The sequence below is a fragment of the Pungitius pungitius genome, chromosome 20 (genome assembly GCF_949316345.1).
Source record: "Pungitius pungitius chromosome 20, fPunPun2.1, whole genome shotgun sequence".
NCBI classification, from domain to species: Eukaryota; Metazoa; Chordata; class Actinopteri; order Perciformes; family Gasterosteidae; genus Pungitius; species Pungitius pungitius.
The window spans coordinates 5,683,626-5,708,642 of NC_084919.1; the positions used below are offsets into that span (position 1 = coordinate 5,683,626).

Here is a 25,017-nt window from a genome sequence, read left to right on the forward strand (position 1 = left end):
CCATTTTACAGTCAGTGGGATCATGTTTACATGCATACGACACCAGTTGACAAAAGACCATTCTGTTCAAGGAAACAGATTCAAATGCTCCTTGATGAGTATTCATACACCGTAAAAAGAAACTGAAAGCAGTCATCATATGTGTGTGTTGCAGTCAGGTGACTGTTCGGCAGCCTTGAGTGTCACGGGAGAAGAGAAGCCACAGTGGCTCAGAGCCAGGAAGCAAAGTGTGTCAGCAGGTTTGTGTGACGGCCAGAGAAAAGGTTTCTTAAACGTAATTTGCCGCCCTGACATTGAAACCTCAATGACTTCCTTTTGCGCACTGCCATTGACTTACAGTTTCCTAAAAAGTTCCATTGAAAGCCATTTGTTTGCTTGGGTGAAAATTTGGCAAATTTTCGAGAAAAGTCTCCTTTTCCTTGTAATATTTACCAAACATGTAGAAGTTATTTCCAGGAAACGTCGCACTTCCTGGCTCCGAAATAAAAGCGCTACCATTTATTGTGTTACAGACTTCTCTCACCACTCTGTCTTACACAAACACACACGGGGTGGAGCAGAGCCAGTGCTGGATGGGATAGCAGGGCGCTGAAATAGGTGAGAATTTATTGCCTACGTGTTGACATTTCCATTTGCAGACTACTACGAAACAAGAATGCTAGACACACGCGCGCACACACACACACCTAATATATAATAATATGTAACACGGTGCTGACACAGCATGTGTGTGTGCATTTGTTAAGGTTTAGCCATAAAACTGGCCTCATGTTTCACGGTAATAGCCATTAGAAGCCTTACACCTCAGAGGGAGCTTGTGAAAATTACAAAGCGAAAACTAATGGGTGATGTTATCTTTCTCTCAGCGATAAAAAAAACTGAACAAGGACAGAAGTCCAACTGGATGCTAAAGTTCCACTATATATTATGTATTATGTGGCAAAAAGTAAACAATAATATATGAGGAGAAAAAACTTAACAAAATACAAATACAAACCCATTGGATCATGTAGATGGTCTTTTCGAAGCTAAATTATGACTTTAAACGAGTGTGTTTTTCTAAACAAAACAATGCACATTAAGTTTTCTTGGGTAGGGTGATTTGAGGCAGCCAGCTACACAATAACTAGATGAACTCTAAAGTGTGTTTGTGGCCTCCTCCTGGTGCATATTAACACTCGACGTGAGGACCGAGGGGCTCTTAGATGTGACCAGACACAAAGAAAACATTGCTGACGAAACCGTTCCCTTTTCTATTTTCATTCAACAAAAGATAAAGTTTCCCTCTTTTTCTCTACGCCTCTCTTTGTCACCCGTTACCTCCCTCTGTTCGCTCACACGTTCCCTTTTTATACAGACAGTCGGCAGAGGGGAAACAGAGCGTAGTTTCGATAGAAAAGGGTGGAGCTGGGAATGCGTGTGTGTGTGTTGTGATTTACTGCTGGAATGTGGGTCATTGACGGTTTGCTGTTGTGGAGCTTGCGTAACCGTTGGTTACTGTTACTGTGGCGACACCGGTCCACTTGGGTTCAAACAAAGCCCAGCTAAGAGCGAGCAGCGTAAATTTAACACAATGTCCAGTACAACCAGTACAGCCTTTTAGGAATGGACCAGTGCCCCCACATGTAGTTCAAGTTCACCGGAGCGGTCCCCCCCCGCTGCTCAAGGTACTACAGTCTGACGGACACGTGTCTCCAGGTTATCGCCTGTACCAACAGCCCAATGTTCACGGTCTGGTCTTGCATGCACATATAATTACAGACCACTTTAGGCACAGTCTTCAAATCACACAACTCAACGCCGTGGTACAATCAGACACCCGCATATCCGAGTCAAGGCCACGGTCCAATCCAACTTTTAGATATAAATGTAATTGTCGGGTTGAAGAAATTAAAAAAAAGAAAACTGGCACGAATGCAGCTCAAGTCCAGAACAGCAGCCACGTTCTGTTGTCGAACTGCAGTGGCCTTCCTAAGCGCCAAATAAAAATACACCACTACTTAAGAAATCATTCAGCTGCATAGTGACTACACTAAACAGGTCAAACCTCTCCGTCTATGCCACCATTATAATGTCCTCTGAGAAGGCTGCCAGGGTGAATCATGGGAGGTGTAGTGTTGACATAATGGTAGTGTGCAGTGAGCTAATACACAAGATATGAATGTCACATGCGCAAAACTTAATATCAAATTTGATTGTGAGGGCGGTGAAGCTATAAAAGAGGACAATAATTCACTGAACACGGACATAATTTCACAAATAGACAGTATCACAAAACATTTTTAAGGTCACAAACCTTGGACCCAGTGTTTTTTCATCTAAAAGCTTTGAGTGTCTCAGCTAAATGTTGGACATGTCATGTGGCACAAACAAGAACAAACTGTTCAGTCGTTCCTTTCTGCAGCTTTCATTCCAATAATCCCAAACAGCTTTTATTATTTCGCAAACAGCACACAGGCTGAGAGGAAATGCTAATGCAGCAGTATGTCACCCAACATAACAGCAGCCCGGATAAGGCAGCGCGCTGTGTGTCACGCGCACGCACACACAAACACAAACTCAGGGTTTAGGGAAGCATTTGATGTTGAACTACTTGTGTCACTCTGTGTGTTTTTGTTGTGGGTTAACGTGCGGCACGCACACACACCTCGAGTACCAATGCTAATTAACTTGTGTATTTACTGTGTTTATCATACCTATACGGCATCGTATTGTGTCTGCCCTAATCCTCCATGTCACTTTGCCAGGCATCAGTGCATTCTCGCAGACGCAGGTGAGCGATACCGGTGTCTAAGCGCATTACACAGAACAATGTATGACACACCGAATTCTATCAGGGACCACAGGGAACTTCATTTAGTCCTCAGTTAAAACTTTTTAAAGTTCAAATTGAAATAAAAACAAGGATAAAATTTACGTTTTGTGTATGTTTTAAACTGAACATTGACAACAAAACATTTTATTAAAATGTTTCAGGGTGGGGCGCCAATATAATGACGACGAAAACAAAAAAACCCTGCTTTTTCCTCATTTTAAAAGCACAATACAACCATGTATTAGGTCTTTGTAACACATTGCAACATGGATGTAAGCAGATACAAGTGCTAAATAATGAATTTGGAAACAGCTGTGGCACCTTCTGTTATGTAACCCCTGGTACAGCACCCTATTCTAGTACTTCAAGAAGGACAGTTTTAATGACAGACGAAAGCTTTTTTTTCTTTAAATAACATAGAAACAAAGCATTTGTGTGTTTAATTAAAGCTGCATTGCAGTACTCAGTTATGTTTTTGTGTTGTCCGTTTGTAGAACTCATTGGAGAAAACTAGGGCTGCAACAACGAATCGATGAAATCGATTAAAATCGATTATTAAAAGCGTTGGCAACGAATTTCATTATCGATTCGTTGTGTCGCGCGACTATTATCTTTGAGTATTAAAAGAAAGTTGCGCGCGCCGCGCAGAGCTGAGAAAAAAAAAGTTGAGCGCTCGCGCAGAAGAACATCGGAGAGACCCGTACTACTGTTCTGAAACATGCGGAGGAAGAGAAGCCAATGCGATCTAAATATTTCACACTGAAATGGGGGGTGCGGGTCCTAGCGGCCAACGGGGGGGGGGGGGGGGGGGGGTGCTGCGGTTTTCTTTGCAGCGCCAGTAGTTTTACGTTCTAATCGCCGCGCTCGACTTCAAGGTGTAACCTTTATTATTGTTCGGTCTGAAACAGCGCGCCCAGTGACGGATGGTGCAGCAATATTGATGTCCGGGTGGAAATCAGGAGAAAGGTCGGTCCGGGATATTTTCGGGAGGGGCTTTGAAATTCGGGAGGGTTGACATGTCTGATTGTAATATATGCAAAAGCGACATGGCCTGGCACGGGAGCACCACGGCAATGATTCATGATTTTGTGCCTAATATATTTAATTTGGCGGCTGTAAAGTATACATCATGCGATGTGTGTATGTTTTTTGTGTTAGTCCATTTTATTTGCTTACTTAGGGATGTTCAAGGAGCAATCTGTTAGTGCAAAACATATTTAGAAAGTGCACAGTCAGTTCTATTTTTCAATAAAGGGTTGGAAATTAATGTTTTTACATTTTTTATTTTTTTATCCGATTCATCGATTAATCGAACAAATAATCGACAGATGAATCGATTATTAAAATAATCGTTAGTTGCAGCTCTAGAGAAAACTCATTCACTAAACTAAATTTTAAAAACTCTTTGCTAAAAAGATGTTACTGGAGTACGTGTGAATTTGAATGCTTAGTGACTGGTATTGTAAATCCCGTAGTGGCTCATCCTCAGCAGACACCTAAGTTCCCTTTTATGGTCTCAAAAAAGCAAACCCTTTGATCTCGCACATGCCATTTTCTATCACACACACAAACTGCTCATGCATAGAAAGTGCATCTGAATGTGGGCCTGAAGAAAGCACACTGGTTGAGAGATAACGCTGACTGAAGCCAGCGTGCTCTCTGACTAACACCTCAGAGTCAAAGGTCTCCCAAGGGACAGGTCAAAGGTCATGTCTGTGATCGCATAAGAAAGTGAGTAAGTTCACTCCTTGGCTGAAGTTTGTGTGTGTGTGTGTGTGGGCATGGAGGTGTAAGAAGTGCAGCCAATTAATGTCACATTGGATGAAAAATATATTATTAAAGCGTTCCTTGATCTTATTGAGGGACTGCTGACTCCTGTATTGACAATTTATTAGTTAAACTAGTATAGCTATAACTTTAACATTGCCATAATTGAAGGCGGTTGTATAAAAATGAATATTTCACACCCAATGCAAAGGCATAGGACAACATACCGCGTATGTCAACATATGACACCAACCCAGAGCCGAACGGTTTTATGTCACTTAGAAACATTAGCAACCATTTATTCTCTATTCTCAAATACAGCGAGAAAAAGGGCCAGAAAGAGAAACAACATTGGGAAAGAAAAGGGAAAATATGTATTGAAGCTTTGGGACCTTGTGCACACGGGAAAAAGAAACCTGAGGCGCACCGAGTTCCAAACACACGGTCGGCCCATCAGCCGCATGTGTACGACGCTCTCTCATTTCTCTTCTATTTGGTCGATGAATCCTCAACAATGGCGTCGCAAAAGGTTTTCCTATTTTTGTCGTTGGCCCCAGTTGGGTATTTATGACCGTTAAACAATCTGGTGGTTGGCGACTGAAAACCTTCCACGCAAAAGAGACCAAGCGCGTTGGCTCCTTTTAGAACTCGACAATCCAGAGGACGTCGTCAGAAACGATTATCACTTCAGAGTTATCCGCCACCATTTCTCACCTCTCCTTTTTCACTCTGCTCTCTCTCTCACACACACACACACAACTTGGGAATATCTGTGTGTGTGTGTGTCCCAGTGAATCAAGGAGTGTTCAAAGTGGGGTTATCAGGTGTTCAGGAAACTAACCAGAGCTCCATTTCCAAGCACGTAAACCACTGCTGCCGTTGTCTATGACACTTCTGTGCATCGCTGCATGTCTGAGTGCTTTCTGGCACACACAACGATAGCTTTCAGTAATTAGGATAAGTTGTAAACAAGTGGGCAAGAATATTAGTCATATTATACCAAAGCCCTGTGTTGCATTATAGGCAAACACAGCCAGTGTTTTTTTGCTTTAAAAAAGATGAGTTTAAACAAGAAGGGAAGAGAGAAGCTTTCTGGATGATGGTTGTTTGAAAATGAGAATAGATTCCAGCTGTTGTGCGTCATCTTCGTCTCTCTCACACAAACACACACACACAGGAAAATGAGCCTAATAAAATGAACAGAGTTCCTGAGTCAATATTGTTGCGGCCCCGCCTATAGTAACATGGGGGGATTCCTCCCTAAGCCTGTGTCCAAGGTCAGCTGGAGCAAGGTTTTTACCTCAGATGTTGGCGGGGGAGGAGGGGGGGGGGGGGAAGAGGGGGGGCGGAGAACTTATCCAAAGTCAGATCCCAGCGACGTCTTTTCACAGACATGGGACACACTAACAGATGGAGGGGATGAAAAGAGGCGGAGAACGGCCGAGACAAAGAATCCCGTCAGGTGAAGCGGGAGAATAGCTTTACCTGTTGCTTTAAATAGCCAGTTGCAGATGGATCATCGGAAACTCAAGTCCAATTCCCTTCTTAGGCCCAGATCGTGATTCAGATATTAGAAAAGGCCTGAAACAAAAGCTATAGAACAGTGTGGAAATGTAATTCAGTCCCTGGGGAAGCGAGTAGGAAGGTAGAAACCTGTGTGGTTGTAACAGGAGACACTGTGGGTTCCTCAAGGTGCTATTATTGGTGCAAGCTGAAAGCCTGTTGCCCATAATGATGGGATTTGTTTGAAGAGAAGCATCTATCATTTATTTGTTAAGCAACTTGTTACTACAAATAACTGAGAACATGAGGAAGTCTGTGTTTCAAATATGAATGAGGAACTGCTCTATTAATCTCATCGAAGCCCACCGAATGGGAATAAAATGTGCCTGGAGGAATACATCTCAAATGAACCATGTCTCACTGAATATCCCGCAGAACAAAAACCACCTGAGGTCACCAGGACGAACAAAGGGAGGCAGTGGAGGCCTGCAGTCTCGTCTCAACGAAATGACCAGATGCACACATTTCTCCTCTGTGGCAGCAAAGAACAGCCGCTTTGTTTCAGGTGACTTTCTGCTTCGGTATCGAGCCGTCCAGCCACCCTCCCTCCCTCCCTCCCTCCCTCCCTCCCCCTCCAGCTCACCCCGTCCCCCTGACACAGCGAGGCATTGTAGGAAGATATGGTATAAATCGCGTGGACGCGGTGGTGACGACTGGCCACAAATCAGACCTGCTTGCCGCCTCAACGCCTCCATGAGCAACCCACAGGGATCAAGGCTGGCGGCTAAGTGCATGGAAGGAAATCACAGGTAGCAAAGGGCCGAGTGTATGTACACAGACACAGAGTCAACCCCACAGCTTACACAAGGCATGATGTATGGCCGACCTCAGCGGCAGTGATGTTTAAGACGAAGATCCACACAGACCTCCTCTTCTGCAAACACGACCATTCCAAGTTGTAGAATCTCAAGATTATTCAAAGTATGCGCTGTGTTCAACTTCATCAGTGTTTCTTCTACTATTGAACAAGGGGGGGGGGGGGGGGGGGCAAGCTACATAAAAAGGGGCATGTAATGGACGCTCTCTCTAGAGCATCTTAACTTGTGTGTGGGGCCGTCGTCTGGTTTCAAGGGATCCACTGAAGCTGATTCCCATCCACCACGTTGACACGGCACACAAACCACCCGTTAAGTAGAGGCCCAGGCTGCTGACCCTCACAGAGCGGCCATTGTTCTCCGAATGAACATCACTGGTTCGGCTCGAAAGGTGTGATTCTGCTACTACGGGTTGGATTGTGCTGGTGCCTTCAAAAAAGGTTTCCACAAATGTGAGTAGCTTTTAAGAGCAGTTAGAAGAATCTAAAAAGTTAGTGACATTGCCCAGCAGTTTATGAAGGCAACTTCAACAAATTTATAAAAAGTCTAAGTTATAGGATTGAGCAGGGAATGGATAAAGTAGCCATTTCCCAAATCACACCATTTTATCATCCATTTTACTATAAAGACAAACCGGTCTACCTTCTGTCTTTTGACTCATTTCCAAGAAAGTAATGACCGTGTCTAGTAAAAATAATAATGAAATGGGTACCGTCTTTATGGAGGAACACAGTTGATTTTAAATTGTTTGTACAACTAAGAATCTTGGTTTGAGCCTGTTTTTTTGACCTCCGAAAATGGCATACCCATGACAAAGAATGTAATGACTAACTACTTTCATGACTACCAGGCACGGTTATCTGGACATTTTTTTTCCTGTCGGGATGAAGGGGAACGCAGAGTGGTTTGATGGGTAAAAAAATGTATGTTACTAGTGAAGAAATAAATCAATAAAAACACCTTTTGAATTTTGAGAATCGCCTGAAAAAACAAACAAACAAAAAACACTAACAGGTAATCAAGCACTATAAAACTAAACAAAAAACACATCTACGTGATAGCACAGAGTGGACAAGGCAAGTTTTACTTTGATAGACTAAAACTACTGGGAGAGGCTTTTGTGCAGGCCTCACAGCAGAGAAAGAGATGATCTGGACTAATTTGCGCAACATATTTTCTAACTTGTTAGAGTTGTGTTTAGACAGAATACAAGCTAAAACTTAAATGGTCACCGCTTGATTGCAAATAATAGCTGACCGAAAGAAGAGTCTGATATTGGCCGTATATCAAACTGCATATGCAACAAATGGAGTTTGCTTGTTTGGAAGTAGAATTAGTTTATCATCTCAGACATCTGTACAAGGAGTATTTACCTTCAATAACAGCTAATTAACATTTATAAAAAAAAATTAAAAAAGAACAGCTGCAAGTATATTACTGAAGAAAATAAATTGGTCAAGTGGAAGTATCCCGATTTCATGACAAGGAGCAATAACAGAAAAAACCATCACATTTTAAAAATAGGATAGTGCCCTGTATTTTAAAAAAAACACACATTACTATTTGTACCAGCCGTGACAAAGTCTGGTTGAAGAATTCAAAGCCTGAATTGGAGACTAACTGGATAATGAGAGGAAGCATTCATTTACTGATATGATATATTGGCTCTGATGCTTGGTAACTGTGTAAGGAGACAGAACATAGACCATCAGCGTGTTTGTGTGTATTCGTATACATGTATGTACAAGAAAGATCAATAATGGCCTTCAGAGATTCTCACACACACACACACACACGCACTTTTATTCAAGGTCCCAGCTAACATGCAAAGACTAGAGAAGCGCTCTTTCAAGGTGGCAAGCGCACACACGCACGAACAGACACACGCACATTCTCGGGGTGAGGCGTTGAATAATGCAGCTTGGTGCACATCGCGCTCACAAGTGGCAGAATATGAGAGCGACCATAAGATCAAAACAGTCGTAGAGTAAACCCGATGTCTGGTCCAGTCTCTTTAACCTTCAGTGTATCAAGGACCCAGAGTGTAATTAAACTGCAGTGTGTGCCTTTAGTCACACAGCAGCAGTATTATCTGGGGTCCTCTTAAGATTCTTAATAAGCACAGAAGTCATTTGCGTGCTTAATCCTGGGAGAATCTGCCATGTCAGTAATCTGCAAAGAAAAATTCCACCGCAAATGAGCTTAAATCCGGGAGTCATCTGATAACATTAGTCCCGTGAAAAGTGGGTCCTTTTTTATGTTAAACAATGTTTTATTTTTACCTTAGCCGACACCATAATGGCACTGCAGGCCAGCGGGTTAAACCCCTTATCTGATGCCAGCTGGATTTAAGCGCTCAGCGGGCCGTCCCAGGTTCAGCCGCCCGGCGATGTTTAGGCGCCACGGTGATGGTGCATTGGCCACATTCCCAGTAGGTTTCCGCCACCATTAATTAGTTTGGCTTCAAAGTTGTCTTCCGTGTCCGCCGGTGTAGTCATCTGTAGCGTTATAGCTGCAGATGACGCAGCGCAGCGTGTGCAATTATTTTTTGCTGAAATAAATAAATAAAATTCTGTGAGACCGGTGAGGAGCTCATTCTCTTTTCTTTTGTCTTGCAGACCAGCTGATGATTACAGTAAAAGGTGGAAGCTTCGGGGTTAGCCACAAACCTATTTACTTAAAACATTGAGAACTCATTCTCACGTGCCAAATAATGCCCTTTTTAAACAAATATTAGTGAATGCTGCATTGTTTCAAGACGATAGATATCTTTATCTAATATATATATATATATATATATATATATATATACACATACACACACACACGACATTCTTCAAATCCATATATTCTAGGGTAGTCCTATTACGTCTATGGGTGTTTGTCCACACACAGCTGACACTCTTGTGGCCACCAATGGAAACAACACTGAGAAGCCACTGAGCACCGCTATGATAACAACTGTGCAGCTGGGTGTCGTTGCCATGGCGGTGGTAGGCGGGTTGTGCACAGTTCTCAGGTGTCATGTGGACAAGAAAAACCAAAGGAGGGAGGGAGCAAAATATGCTGCGCAGCAAAACTGAACTTCTGTTTACGTTCTGTACTTTAATTTGTTAAGCGAGAATAACTACTTCAAAAACGAATTGCCAATAACTGATACTAAAAGGCTCAAACAGAAAGATATCAAACAGAAGAACCAGCCTGATCATTTGTGTGGGTAGTCCTGTAATGATGACTGTATTCCTAAATGTCACCAGAACTATACACCTTTGAAGCAAGAAATGGTTTTAACCAAATATCTATATTTGTACAAAACTTGTTGGCAGGGTTTGAAACTTATCCAGTCCATGTTATCATAAGGCCCGCGGCATGTTTCTAACTAGCATCAGAAATGTCTTGCAGTTGCAGATATTCAGTTGCAGATATTCAAATTGGTGCATGACGTCATCTGGCCTTCACCAGAGACCCAGTGCGAAGCAGGAGAAGCCCTGGTCTGAGATCACATTCCTCACAGGGCTTAGTGCACCAGGACATTCTAGCAGACCGCCCCACTAAAGTCTAAATTTCTCACATTTTCCACTGGCCGGGTAAAGAAATGACCTCGCTTTGAGAGGGTTGTGTGGGGAACTGTGCCACTCACTGCGCTGATGGGTGATGTAGTGCATTTGCAAAGGTCTCTGCCTCCTAAGACAAACAACTGACCAGGAACAGTAGCGTGGACTGCAGCGTCTCCCCTTGCACACAAACACACACTCGCAGACATACAAAGTGACACACTCGGGCCACATAAAACATCCAGACAGGGATATTAGGAATCAAGTCAGAGAGAAATCATTTTGTTCCTTTTGTCTTTCCTGAGAGATTTACTACCAAACTCTTAACTCACGGCTACATACCGCCTCATGACCACACACAAACACCACCCCCTCTACTGTCTGACAAGTCTGGGAGGACAGTTAACAGGTAAGAGCGGGCACCATGGAGGGAGTCCCCAGCACACCGAGGCCACCCACACAGTATTATTGTGTTTTACGGTTCAAATTCCACCAGCCAGGTGGGACTGTACGGAGACGTGAAGAGGACGGGACCCAGCACCACTGTGGGAGTGTGAGGGGGGGGGGGGGGGGGCTTCTAACAAGCAGCAGATGAAGTGTGGAGTTAGAGCTGGCCGCTCACATCTCGCTGCCCTCGTGGCCTATGAAATTTAAATTGATTATATACGTCTGCTGGGTAGGGAGTTTGACATTGTGTGGCACGGCCACTGAGCATTAGTGCTGACCTGCAAGCCTGATATGAGCTGTGCTTTCACCTACCAGAGGGATTCTTGAATGGGTAGATTATGGATGGCATGCATGCCCAAAAGTTAAAAAGTACACACCGTTTTCTGATAATTAGATGGATATCTGTGAGACAAGGAGATCTAGCTTAAAAAATTGATTTCACAGGTGCCGTTTCCGCTGTATATACAAGTTGGGAGGACGTGCTAGCAAACAACTGACACTGCTCAATTTTCTGCTTCTTGTGCTACAAAATGCTTCAACATGTCACAAATGTTATCTGGTTGACTCCACAGGGAGCTGCGGATGCCTGCAGTCAAACCGCACCAGAAACCGTAAAGTCCCAGGTCATTAAACCAAAGAAAAACAGAATGCTGTTGTGAACACAGTTCTGCTCAATGTAGTCACTTTTCTCCTACAAAATCAAGAATAAATGCAGTTGAGTCCAGGTTCATCATCTACCGTCTAAGTTTGTTGTGGTGATACTGAAGCACACACACACAGCACCAAAAATGTTGTGGTCACCTTCTTAAAAGGTGTGGGGTGTGTCATTGCTTTGTGTGCATGTGGATTGATGTGCTGGTTTAAGTTCCCACACCAAGGCAAATACTCATTGGACCATACAACCCATTGAAACAAGATAAATTGCTGACATCTAGGATCACTGGTCACTTATTTTTAAGGTATCAAGAAAAACCTACTATCCAAAATATTCAAATCAACCCAAAAATGCAAAGTTAAAGTTATTTATTCTGCTTTGAGTTAGGCATACCAAGCAGATGCAATATTTTGGCTGTAGGCCACCAGCCCCCCTTTTCTCTGACCACATGTGGCGGACAATGGGTTATACACCCAGTCGTGACACGGGGCGCTCCTCCTCGTTTACCCTCCTTTTGGATCACAACTTTAAACATTGATCTGCAGCAAAGCACCATGGGAGTCGTTAGCGAGCGATGCGGAAAAAACACTCACAGCCGTTGGTCCCTGATTGCTGTCTGATCCTGTGAGGTCATCGGGGGTGGGGGGTTACAGCCCATGTGATTGGCCCACGGGAAGATGAGCAGAATCTGAGTGGCCAATCAGTAAGTGGGCCAATCAGCTGGCAGAGAGGGCAACTCGGACCAAACGGAGAGCCGGGGGAGAGGAGAAGGGGGGGGGGGGGGGGGGAAGGGGTGGGGGCAGGGCGGGAGGAGGTGAGCCAGGCCTCGGAGAGGATTAAAACGGTCTGACAGGCTGGCTGGGTCAAACACAGACACACACACACACACACACATGCAGCTTTTAGGGCGGGCTGCTCTGCTGAGCACACACAATACACTGGTTGTTTTAGAACAAGAGGAAAAAAGACAGATAAGAGAGAGGCCAAATCAGAGAGAAGGAATGTGTGTTTGACAGAGGGAGCGAGGGCAAAGCCAGAATGAGCATCTGAACCACAGGTAATTCCTCAGAGTTCTCCCTCTGGGGTCCTCGTGTAAATTCCCTGACTCTTCCATGACTTTGCCAGTGATCCTTCCTCTTTGGTTTGATAAGGAGGGAAATGCCTGGACTGGACCTAAGTTTCGCCGGAAGCTGTGAATGTTTGAAGCTAGCTGAGAAATTATTTCACTTTGTGGAAATTTGAGAATCTGAGGGGACTTTTACAGAGAGTTGATCTTACCCGATCTTCCTCTTCTGGAATTCAACACTCAAAAAAAAAAAAAAACACTATTTGCATTCCAGGAATTCCAGCAGCAGCAGGACCCCTGAAAACTATGACATATTACCCGCTTGGATCCCCACAGAAGTCCTTAAACATGCAGAGGCCAGGCCGAGGAGTTATTGCGGGCAGCTTAGGGAGGCCTCTTCAAGGAGCGCTTCTCTTTTATTGATCAGTTTGGAGGCCCATCTGGGAAAATTAACTGCCTCCAAAGCAGAGACGGGTCCCTGCATGACTGACTGGGTGTAAATTAAGGCTTAAAGAACCAGGAAATTTAAGTAGTAAGCAGTAAACGAAACAACTTCTTATTGGAAACTTATGCAAGACAATAAGATTGTTCTATCTCTTTGAACATTTCACTGTGATTCCTCTTTTGGAAGATAGTTTTGAAGGGTTTGCAGAAGTGAATACATTTGTTTGATATTGTTCAGTTGACTTTCAAAATCTCGAAGTCTGAATGCAACTAAGCAACAGTTGAGCTTGATGATACACGCTGAAAAATGGAGAATAGCAGTAATAAGTTCCATATTTGCCTGCTAGAGCTGCTAAAATGAGCCTGTACACTTTAAACTTGGAAGCACAGACAGAAATGTTTCTTACCCTCTAATCATTTTGATTACATTAAACTTATAAACAAGTCTTGATATGGCCCGTAACTCTCACATAGGCTAAATCACCAACCCAGAGGATGAGGTGGACTGTCTAACTGGCTGAAAATAAGGAGCAGTGATAAATATCCGTTCTGTCCGGCGTGACTCCCATCCTTCTTTTTAACAGGCAGCAGCCGATAGCCTGTGAGCGATGTGCCTGGACAACGATGCATAGCCGGAGAATTGGCAGGGATTTCCATCTTTAAAAAAAGGGAACTTGTATGTAAAGAAAGGCAACATTCTAACAGAAGTAAGTGCAACACACAGTGGAAATTAAGATGTTATCATTTTATATCAAAAGATCGCTTCTTACACTCCTAACAGTGGTCCTATGAATTTAGAGGTTGTAATGTGAATCCCCAAAAAAAAAGAGAGGTCTTGAACAATCAGTGTGGAATAACCCATTAAACGCCTGATAAACTTAACTAAAAATCAAACAAATACACGCCGGTCCCATCTTCTCAAGAGCACTGAACGGATTCCTGATTAGAAAATCAAAGCGCCCCAATACAACAGTGAAGGTCTGTCCAAACAAGTCAAGATTAATACAAATAAAGAGGGAAAGGTTCATTGAAGGGGAAATAGTTAGCTTTCCCACCTTCCACTGTGTGCGTTTACTTTTATTTAGAGCTGATAAGGGCCGATGCTCCTTAACATTAACATCCCACTAAGCCTCGACCCACTTTCACTTAACACAGCAAGTTTGCCATTCAGTCACCTTTGCCCACTACATTTGTTGGTCCAGAGATTCTGTTCCCAGTCATCCAACCTGTGAACAAACTACCAGCAAACCAAGAAACACAGAAGAGAAAAAAACAAGGCAGCACAAGCAGATTCATCAAGATGTTTGTAGTCTCCATAAAAGACCATTTTTAGGAGGATCATCCATATTTGTGCTTCATTCAGACACAAAGTATTCTGGCAAAATGTCCCCAAGAAGCGAAATAATCTTTTCCTACTCCCAAAAGGAACTTAATCAGTAGGCGCCCTGTGTTAATAACCACTCACGGAAATTAGCCATCTTTCTTGCACAGTGCTGTTGCAGCATTTATCTGATCCCTGCTCAGTTCAAGTCATCTGTATAGGCAAGGGAGTGGCAGGAACAAGAGCCTGTGAAAAACGATTACCTCGCTCATAGTGCAAACATGTTAGTCGTCCATGTGTTTGTTTATAGATTTTCTTAGATAGCCAGACACATCTCCATAAAGCTGTGTCAGCGCAAAAAAAGGTCCAAGCGCTGACCACGGGATGCAGCGACGGTGCAAAGTAGATGGTGCAGATAGCACTGAAACTCACATTCTACACCCACCTGCAACTCAAACAGCAGCAAACTGAGCAGATTACTGCGCGTTCACCTCAGGCCTGGTACATCCAACCAGGCCACTAACTGATGAGAGCCTCTTTGACCTGTATCAAGAATACCTAAAAATCAAATACACACACAGCCTTCTTTTGGAACCCCGTCAACTACAGAATATCTGTTGAAGGGAGAGAGAAAGGCATCTTTTGGTGAGCTCATCACAGCCAGTGCGTTGCCATAGCGACCCAGTCAGCTAACTGCCACATAACATGATGAGAGAGGGAGGAGGGAGGGAAAGAAGGAAAGGTGGGAGGGCATTGCTGATGAACACAGAGGGACAATGCAAACAGAGATAAATGCACAGAGCGGCCAGCTTTTGTGTGTGTGTGTGTGGGTGTGTGTGTGTGTCCCCTCATGCTATTGTAGTTGTGGCTGAGGCCAGCAAATCTGGCCAGGCCTCCACTGTGCTACTGCCAAACAAGCAGCTACTATCACCAGCAGCTGCTTCTACAAACAGGTACAGGCCGGGGCCGACACTGACCTTTTAGTCAAAGTCAAACACCTGTTGTGAAGTTGTTGTAGCTATCCGGAGATGCATTAATATAAACCAAGAGTAGGTAGGAAATTCCACTAGCCGCTAGACTAATTCATGCAGCGTGAAATGAGATAGGTGCCCGGTCTAGAGCTGCAGAGTGAAAACCTTATTATAACCCTTTTGTAGACTACAGGAAACTGGCGAAAGGACTTGTTGGGTCACACAGATACTGGTATTGAAAGGAAATGCAGCCTTTTAAAATATATACTGTAGTCTGCTTTTTGAGTTGAGTTAGGACTCTGCACACTTAATATATGACGAGACAAAAGCCATGACAACAGTGAGGATGCATTGAGATGCTGTGCGTTTCAATCTTAGTCAAGGGGACCCTAGTCGAATGGTGAGGCCAGTAATGATTCACATTCCTAATGATAGTCCAGTGTATTTTGCCACAGTGTTTACAGTATATTGAAGTGTCTATCCCTGGGCAATGTTGCAAATCAATGCACCGTGTTGGCTCTATAAACCTGTTTCATTATACATTACTTTGATGAAATAACCTAAGCTGAAGTAGTACAGTCCCCGGACAAGGTCAATAAAGCTTAATATTAAACTAAATATAGACCAACAATGTCAATAAACATGACATGGGTTACTGCACCAAAGCACGCTGGAGAGGTATTCTGGAGCACTGAAATCTGGAAATAGCTGTTCAAATAAAATGCAATCACACATCCCTTTGAAAATAACCCAGTCATTCTAACCCGACCACAGGAAAACCACAATCTCCAAGCAGCACACACTTCCTGTCGGCTTCCTGCTTCCTGTGCAACAAGGGAAAGGAGGGAGTGGCCACTGATGTCACGGCGAGTCTGCTTGCATGTCGCATTCACGCAACAAAGGAAAAAACGTGCAGACAAGCTACGCAGGTAGCTGCCAGGAAGTGTAATTACCCACATTTTCATTTTGTTTCAAACGTATTAGCTGTGTCTTTGGTTTGTTGGTCAGAATTTCATGACAAATTAGGTACACAAGGGACTAATAGTGTGACATATAGGATGTATGACAACAAATAATTGCTTTCATTCATTTGTGTGTGGTAACTATTGCCTTAAATATGTTTAAATGTTTGGATTTGTGCAGCTGAGCAGACCTAATTAAAAAAAAAATCCAGGTTTGCAGCAACTTAAAGGTTATATAATACCTATTTCAGGCTTTTACTTGCTTAGAAGTCTTACATTTTGAACCAATACTTCTAAGACCCAAAGTTAGTAACTAAAAGAATATAATATATAATATTTGGCAGCCTGGAGAGATTTTGGGGGCTCAGTGTTCAGCGCAGTTGATTTAATGGTGACGAAGGCTTTATTTTCCAGGCACTGGATGGGGAAAAAAGCTGCTGTTCTCGTTTTAAACCATAAGCCTCTCTTGAGTTGCTCAAAAAAACGCAGGGAGAGGGTGTTGGAATTCCTTAGGTCAGCACTACGGACAAGTCCAGGAGCTTTTCTTACAATATCAACTTATATATATATATATATATATATATATATATATATGTTATACGTGTGTGATAACTAGAATGTTACATGTAATATGGGCCCTGCTTATTACAGCACTGTCCCAGACACTTCATAATATGCTGTTACTGATTACATGCTGTCTGAGTGTAGGGTGAGTCAATGCAGGAAGTACTTTTGTAAGGTGGCATGAATGATCTACTCTGAACATGTATACAAGGTCTGCTTGTCCTGTACAATTTGATTTATTGTGGACTCCAACACACAAGTTTTCAGCGGCAGTGTGAATGTTGGAATGAACAGGCGCACAGACGTGGGGTTTGGAAATAGAGTAGTTGTTTCAAATTAAATAAACACGTCAGAAGCTTTTTAATAAAGCACTATATCACAGACTAAATGTTCACATCAAGCCTTATAAACAGTTTTTCACGCACATGGAAATACTGGATATTTGAGCTGACAGCATTCAAACTCATGGAACCTTGGATTTTTGGAGAGGTCAGATGCTGATAACTGTATAAAAAAAATGTTTAAATGTTTTCAAACACTGACGGCATCATCTTTAGGAGACATGGAGCAGCTCCTATTCAAAGCCACCATATTGTGAAAAGGTGAACTGGTTAATGGCATTAAACCACATGCTGCATTAGTGATTAAACAAATGAAAACACAAAAATGCAATAAACATTCCGACAATCTTTTTATCCAAACCAAACAAACGGTTGGTGTGATTGCATCTGAATTCCAGTACATGTATTGTACTGCATTTTTCAAGCCTTGTGTTTATTTAATTCACCAACAATAGGTCCCATGTGTCTGCTTGTAGTTAGTCCCCCACATGACCAAAGTACCTGTTACGTTGTAACGAGCCCCACCGTCCCACTACAAATCCCACAGCAGGACTCCTTAAGTTTGGGCAGCAAGATTAAAAAGTTAGAGAACCTTTGCTTGAGACTAATCACCCATCCATGGCTAATCTAATCACACGAATGATCTCACCATTCTGCAAGACAGTTTTGCCTGAACAAGAGAAGTGAAAAAAATTATCAGCTAATGCTAATTGTGTGAGGTAGATCAAAAATCACTCTATTAATGCTTTACAAATGCTTTGTGGCCGGTGCCCAGCTACTCTTCAGAGGAATCGAGGCAAGGTGAAGGACAGCCCGGGGGCTCCCGCAGCTGACATAAGGGGTGGGGTGTGGCAAGAGGGGCAAGAGGCAGAGAAGGCCGTGCATCTGCTTACATTTAATCATGTTCCGCTGGACTCGGCTCTAGAGCAGCAACGCTCCTTGTGCAGTGAGAGATTTACAGCCCGGGGAACTTCTGGACCGTGTTGTTAATCATTCCTCACAGAATAGAGACGCTGTGTCTGTGTGTGTGTGTGTGTGTGTGTGCGCGCGCGGTGGACAACCCTGGCCAACGGCTGGCCAGCTTCAATCCTGATAAAAGTAATCGGCTCAAGGCGAAAAGGGGACCCTGTGCCCCCCAACCCCCACTGCACCCTTATTCAAGGAAAGGATGGTCTGTGTGTGTGTGTGTGTGTGTGTGTGTGGGGTGGGGGTCGACTGTCCACCTAAAAAAAAAAATAGCAGCAGCTGACGCAATCAGACTCACAGCTATACATCAAAACTACTTAGGCGTGAGATGCACACGTTGATGAGCAAGGATCGTTATTGACTAAACCCCTTAAAGACCGCGGAAATCACCATGCCCCACCAGTTCGCTACTTGATTCCTGCAGGGAGGAGTTTCCTGTCACGTTATTAGTAAACAACTCCGACCTAGTCGAGACCGGCCTTTCCGTTTAAGCACTGCTCCTCACTGTGTTGCAGGGTAAAAAAATATATTGCCGGACAGCCCGAGCAGCTCGCAGCGTGCTAGCTGGTGTCAGGACAATGCAGGGCAACGTCACACGCTCACGAAGGTTGTGTTGTGGCGTGTAGGCTGGTAGCACCCGCGCTTTGAGCGCTCGACCTGCTACATGCGTTGGCGTCCGGCGTGTGGCCAAGACGTCAAGCGTGTATCGTTTCGCCCTCCGTATCAAACCCAAACCTCGCCGTGTTGGTGAGAGGTTTTTTGTCAGCCATTGCGGGCACTGCTGCGAGCCCGCGACACGCGAGCCGAACGCGCAGCAAACACCGGCATAGCTCAACGTCACGTTACACACGCATTTATCGCACGTTCGTTTTGTCATTTAGTCAAATTGCAATTACACGCTTAGGACACAACACCGCCGATTTGTTGCTTCTATTCGACACACTGTGGCGGGGTTAATGTTTGCTCTACAGGTAACGTGCTTGCTAACGTGCTAGCTAGCCCCGTACGTGCCGTTCCCTCTTACGCTGGAGATAACAACACACCGAACTCCATTCAAAACCTGGCTGTCTTATGGCACACTTGCACATATCACAAAATATACTGGGAGATTCTCTAATAATCGTAGGAATACCCCTCACGTTGGGTAAATATAGTGTGCACAAAGCCCCAACTGGTTGTGTGAACTGTCAACTTTGAGTTATTCCTACTCTAAACGTTAGCCTGCTGTGGCTAAGTTTCAAGCTAAGACACAATTGTGGGCGGAAGCTAATGTTAGGAGCTAATTACCGAACGCTAACGATAGTGTTAATTGATTTTTTTGTATTGAATTTACCTTAACATGGCGCTGCTCTATAGACACATATGTAATGTGTACGTCTAATCGTCACGGACGCTCAAATATATATTTAATATCAAAGGCCAAATGCTGTACATATGTCGATTTAGTAAATCACCAGATTTTTTTTCAATGGAGTTAGGCGTTCATTCTCTCCATACACGTACGGGTACTCGCCACCGAGTAAACCAAGTAAACCACGCTGCCCACAACAGCTTGGCTTTCAACGTGCTGGAGCCAAGTCTTGTCCAGTGGTAGCTCTACGGTCTCCCAAATCCCTCCCGAGAGGGCCCGTTGGTCCGCGGTCTCTCTTGCTACTTCGGGGTGGTCTCCTACCTCTGTGGGCCGGCTGATCTCGAACAGGTCGAGCCGGTTGGCGTTCCAGTGGTTGATGATGTCGGCCAGTTTCCTCCTCTCCTCCTCCCTGCTCCCCGACATGGTGGACGGCTGGTCTGACCCTCTCTCCGTCCGTCTGAACTGTTGCATACAACTTCCAGTAGCGTTAGTCCACGGGAGAAGCAACCGTCGCTGAAAGCAAAAGGCTCGGTTGTGCGGTTCAACGCCGGTGCTCTCGGCGGCCTGTGTCACTGCTCACCGACCGACCGGCTGATCTGATTCTCAGCGTTCCCTGGGCGCCTCTGCGCGCTCCCGATACACTCTGGATGCGTGGCCGGGCACGCGCAAACGCTTAACTGTTTGAGGCCCAGTGAATGTGATTCATGACGCTGCTGTACTAAATGAGCTCTGGGATATCGGGTTAATGAAAAGTACTTGGTATGGTAAGCAGGATTACGTCAATATGCGTCAATTAATTATAGGGGCATCATCTTTCATTCAAGCTACTGTCTGACTTTTTCTTTTTACTCAACAAACCAATGATTCTATTTTATAATTTGTTTCTATGATTACATAAACGTATTTGTATATAAAATAATAATGATTAGAAATAACTTAGCAATATGTACCTGTTTTTTAATTAGTTAGTCCTGATATATGGTCAGGGGGAACCTTCCTCTCTAGCCAGCGTATAAATAGTGGTACAATTAATATTAAACTAAAAAACGTTTTACATGAAACATCTTATTTTATATAAAACACTCCAAGGTAATACAGCTTCTTTCAGTTATCCATTTTTCACAAATGTGTCTCTCTCTCAAACAGTGGGAGAAGAGGATTCTCTGTGTTGTCTCCATATTCAGTCCTGGCCCGAAAGTGCTGAATGCTACACGTTATTGCCAAGTCCCTCTATCCAACAACCCCCCCCCCCCCCCCCCCACACACACACACACACACCTGCACTGTATCCTGGTAGGTAATGAAGCAAACACACTCATCCATACACAAATTAGTTTTAGAAGTCGGCGGAGAACATAGATAAGGGGCTAGTTTGTTTATAATATGGCAGTATGATGAGAAATGTACCAGTGATCCATAAACGAGCCATCGGGATTAGATTACACTTTTTTACCAACCCAAATCAACTTTGACGAAGAGCTTTAAAAGAATCTTCATGTAATGTATCAGTCATCAAGATACAAATGCAGCAGTCTGCCTTTTAAAACACAGGAAGCTCTGCCAACAGCAACAGGAAGTTTCTCACCTCAGTGACAGATTCTTTTTTCCTTTTTCCAAGGAAAATAAGACAATATACTAAAATACAGTAATGCCCTTTTAAGGCACTAACCTAAGACACACGCATCCTATATATATGTGTGGGATGTTAGAGCCATTGTCTGCGGTCCTACCCAACTGATAACATGGGTCACTACAGGGTTCCTTCCTTCCTGTGGACACGACATAACATGACCAGTTAATGCTGGTTTCCTGTGTGGGTTGTTGAGGGTTAATGGTGTGTTTGTGTGTGTGTGTGTGTGTGTACTTGTGTGTAAATGAGCGACAGAGGGCTCCATCTACGTAAACACTAACTCTTTATTAACACACAACTGTCAGTTACACTGAAAGGTCACAAAATATCAGGCAGCTATATGTGAAATGTCAGGAATACTGTGGTGATGGCATCTACAGAAATAGCTGTGGTTTGGTTAGTCATGTAGGCAGACAGGGTGAAGAACAGTAGCTTCTAATAAACACATTAGTCACCGAGACTGGAATTGTAGTCTTGTGTGAGTAATGAAAAAACAGCTGATAAAGTTTTTTTTTGCAAAACCAATGGGATTACAAAATAACACTTTTTAAATCACCACAAAATTCACCACATATCTTACACAGGTTTCATGCAAATTGGAAATTTGTTGTTATACTACATTTTAAATCCCTGGAAATAATATAGTGGCTGACACTTCTGAACTCAAACATAAGTACAATTCTGAATGCAGGAGTATTTTTACCTTGTGTATTTTTTTATTTTACTCGTGAAATATCTTTCTCTACCAGGGGAGAGAAGATGTGAAAGTTGAAGTGCGAAACCTCAACAGGAAACCAACATCACCAGATTGCCCTGCCACTTCCTGTATCTGTGATGTTGTCACTGCTTCACCACACACAGACACACACACACACACACACACACACTCTGAAAGTTCCGCTTACAAACCCAGTCACAGATTTCAGAGAAAATATATTTTTTTTAGATTTAGACAATTTCATGTCCTGGTCATCCTTGATGAATGGATGAGTTGAGGTTCTGACACGCAGCCACAGTTATCATCATTTGGTTTCTTTGAATTTCTCACCCTGGGAGAGAAGAATCCCACGCTAGTTTGAAGGCCTCGCCTGCCTGAATGTGCTACTTATCAAATATCTTATCTCCTACTTTGAGCATAACAAGCCTCTCCTATCTGTTAGTTTTCCAAGTAAGCAATGTCAACATTTAGGAATGCAATGCGGTCCACTCCTAATCTTACTTACATGAACAGTTTCAGCCAAATCTTTCTGGTAGAGAAAATCCCAACACTTAGATTGTAGTTGATGCAAACAAAGTCTAAAGACCAAACAGAAAGAACCTTCAGCGAAGGAAAACATTTGATAATGAAATCGAGTTGGCACTTCTTCACGGTGATAGTGTACAATATGCTGGTCAGCCACAGTTTTAGTACAAGCAAACCTACACAAAACAATGTGATTAGAAAAGAGGAAACTGGCAGCGCAGCGAACTCATCGAGACGAGGGACAGCAAGGTAAAGACTAGACTTACTCAAAGCACTTCGTTAGGCTGAAAATATGGGGAGGGAAAGGATTTGTTCGCACAAACCTGATAATTCCTCAATAATACCAGGGCCTGTGGTAAAGTGAGGTCAATATTATCCACGCTGGGTTAAGAATTAACAACAGGTGGGTTGAGTCTGAATGCACCAGGGTCATTGAGCAAAATGAAGAGAGGGATGTTATCTAACCATGCCGCTAAGAGCCATCAATTTGGAACAGACTGACATCATTTTGTCAATTGAATTATAATCAAATGGGTTGTTTTTCAATTTTGTACACAGTCGTGTTCCCCGGAGGATCATTTCAAATGATTTGAAAGATCTTCTGAATTTTCTTTTTGATGAACATAATTGGGCTGCTGAACACCGCAAAGATCACATCCTCCAGACATCAGCATGTTAGCATACCAACATGAACATATTTGCCCAAAGCACCACTGTACTAACCTGCCATGCCGACTGTTTTGTTACCGGTTACCAAAGAACCATTTGAGAGGCTAATCCATTCAAAGTAAAATACATGGCAGGTGAATGGATGAACCATCTGTCAATCACACTCAGTCGGGAGAAGAGCGAAAACACATTTTCCGTTGTTTTAAAGAGATTGAGTTTATTGTTGTGCTGGTGATTTTCACTTTTTTAATGATCCAATCTTTACTCTGCTGTGGAGCCGGCATTAATGGTACTGTTTGGTCAAGATGAAAAAGAAGTAAAGTAGACATGTAAAAGCTCATCAGAGAAGCAAAGGAAAAGATCAAAGGGATAAAGAAGATGATTAGAGGGGGAGAATAACACTGACTGTGACCTTATGTGATCTTTTTTTGTGAACGACTGGCTGTATGGTTCACTTGCAGCTTAAGGCCAGAACCTGCTCTCACTAACTGTTCATCTCAAAACACAAAAACACAGTTTCCATTCGGACGTTCTCGCCGTGACAGACATTTTTTGTTCTTTCAACAAACAGCTAACCACATCAAAGTCCGTAGCCCACTGAAAAAAGTAAATCTGGAAATTCATAAAGACTTGAATGATATAATAAATTACTCTTATTGTATGTTCATCTTTATGCAAGATATTAAATTCTAATAAAATCAAAAGAACTAATATTACGGTAGTTCTTATCCCAAATCCCAAAATAACCTCCCCAAAACCCCCATTTACACTCAAAGTGTCCGCTTTGTGAAGTCTCCTATGAGACTATTGGATTTTTTTATATCTTCAGTAATAAGGACATGGGATCAGACAGGCAGCTAGAAAATGCCTCCTTCTCGCTACATGGCGGCATAATTCATTGTGTTATCTCTCAACACACCTTTCCTTTTGCCTTCTCTGCTCTCTCCATCTGTTGCTCATATTCCAAGAAAAACACATATTTCTCCCACACTGTGCAATAGGAAACATCTGCTGGAGTGAGAAATGCAGCCATTCAGGATACACACAGAGGCGGAGAGAGTATTGAAGGAATTTACAAGGTGTGAACAAATTAGTTGACTTACAACAGAAATAACAGAGTACAGAGGCCCTAAACATTTATGAACTGTTATCCACTTATTTCTGCAACAGGTGATGAGCTCACCTGTGGAGCGTGTCAGATGGTAATGGTTCAGTGAGACACTTCCAGTTATCTTTAGGTCCCAGTGAAACAGAAGTAAGATCATGCTCCGCTGTAGTTTGAGGGCTCCCGGGGAAACAGAATATTTGAATGTACAGTTTCAAGAGGGATTTGAATGAATGGACGTCATGATCTTTTTGGTTGGGCTCACGTGGGCTCACTTCAAAGATGATTTGGTTTTGGTTAGGTTCCCAAAACTAAAAACGTGATTGCACAGGACAGTGATTCTACAATCTTATGATGAAAACTAGAGAAACAAATAAAATCAACGGTCAATCATTGGTCTACTGAAGACTGTGGGTACATGTCTTTCGTCTGACTCAGCAGTCCTTGTTCTGCTCCCTCTGCATTATTAAACCAATCAATAGATGAACTTTGCCAACACAACACAAACACGCAAACAGACAGGCTGACTTCTGCATGCAGACTGCGTTCCACCGGGGTGTTTGTGAGAATCCAAACACACATACAGTTACAGCACTGTGATCCTTCTGCTTCCCCTCACACCCCCTCATTCCCATGTGGACATCCTACACTGTTGGCTATAACACATCAGCTTCTCTTGCTCATTGGACACACATTCTGTGAAAGCTACTATTTTACTTTTTATTTTTAACCGTGAAGATGTTCAATGTTGTTACATTACATGTCCTT

At 43.2% G+C, this 25,017-nt stretch overlaps 1 protein-coding gene across 15 annotated transcripts in view; it reads right to left on the reverse strand.

The window, feature by feature from the left end:
* Nucleotides 1-20,232, reverse strand: part of afdna (afadin, adherens junction formation factor a) — a 68,214-nt gene extending 47,982 nt beyond the window's left edge. For all 15 annotated transcript variants that reach the window (XM_037449791.2, XM_037449804.2, XM_037449801.2 and 12 more), the window contains exon 1: nucleotides 19,924-20,232. In XM_037449791.2, the coding sequence (XP_037305688.2) occupies nucleotides 19,924-20,073 (150 nt within the window). In that variant the 5' untranslated portion in view covers nucleotides 20,074-20,232. The remainder of the gene's footprint in view (nucleotides 1-19,923) is intronic.
* Between the last annotated feature and the right edge of the window lie 4,785 nt (nucleotides 20,233-25,017).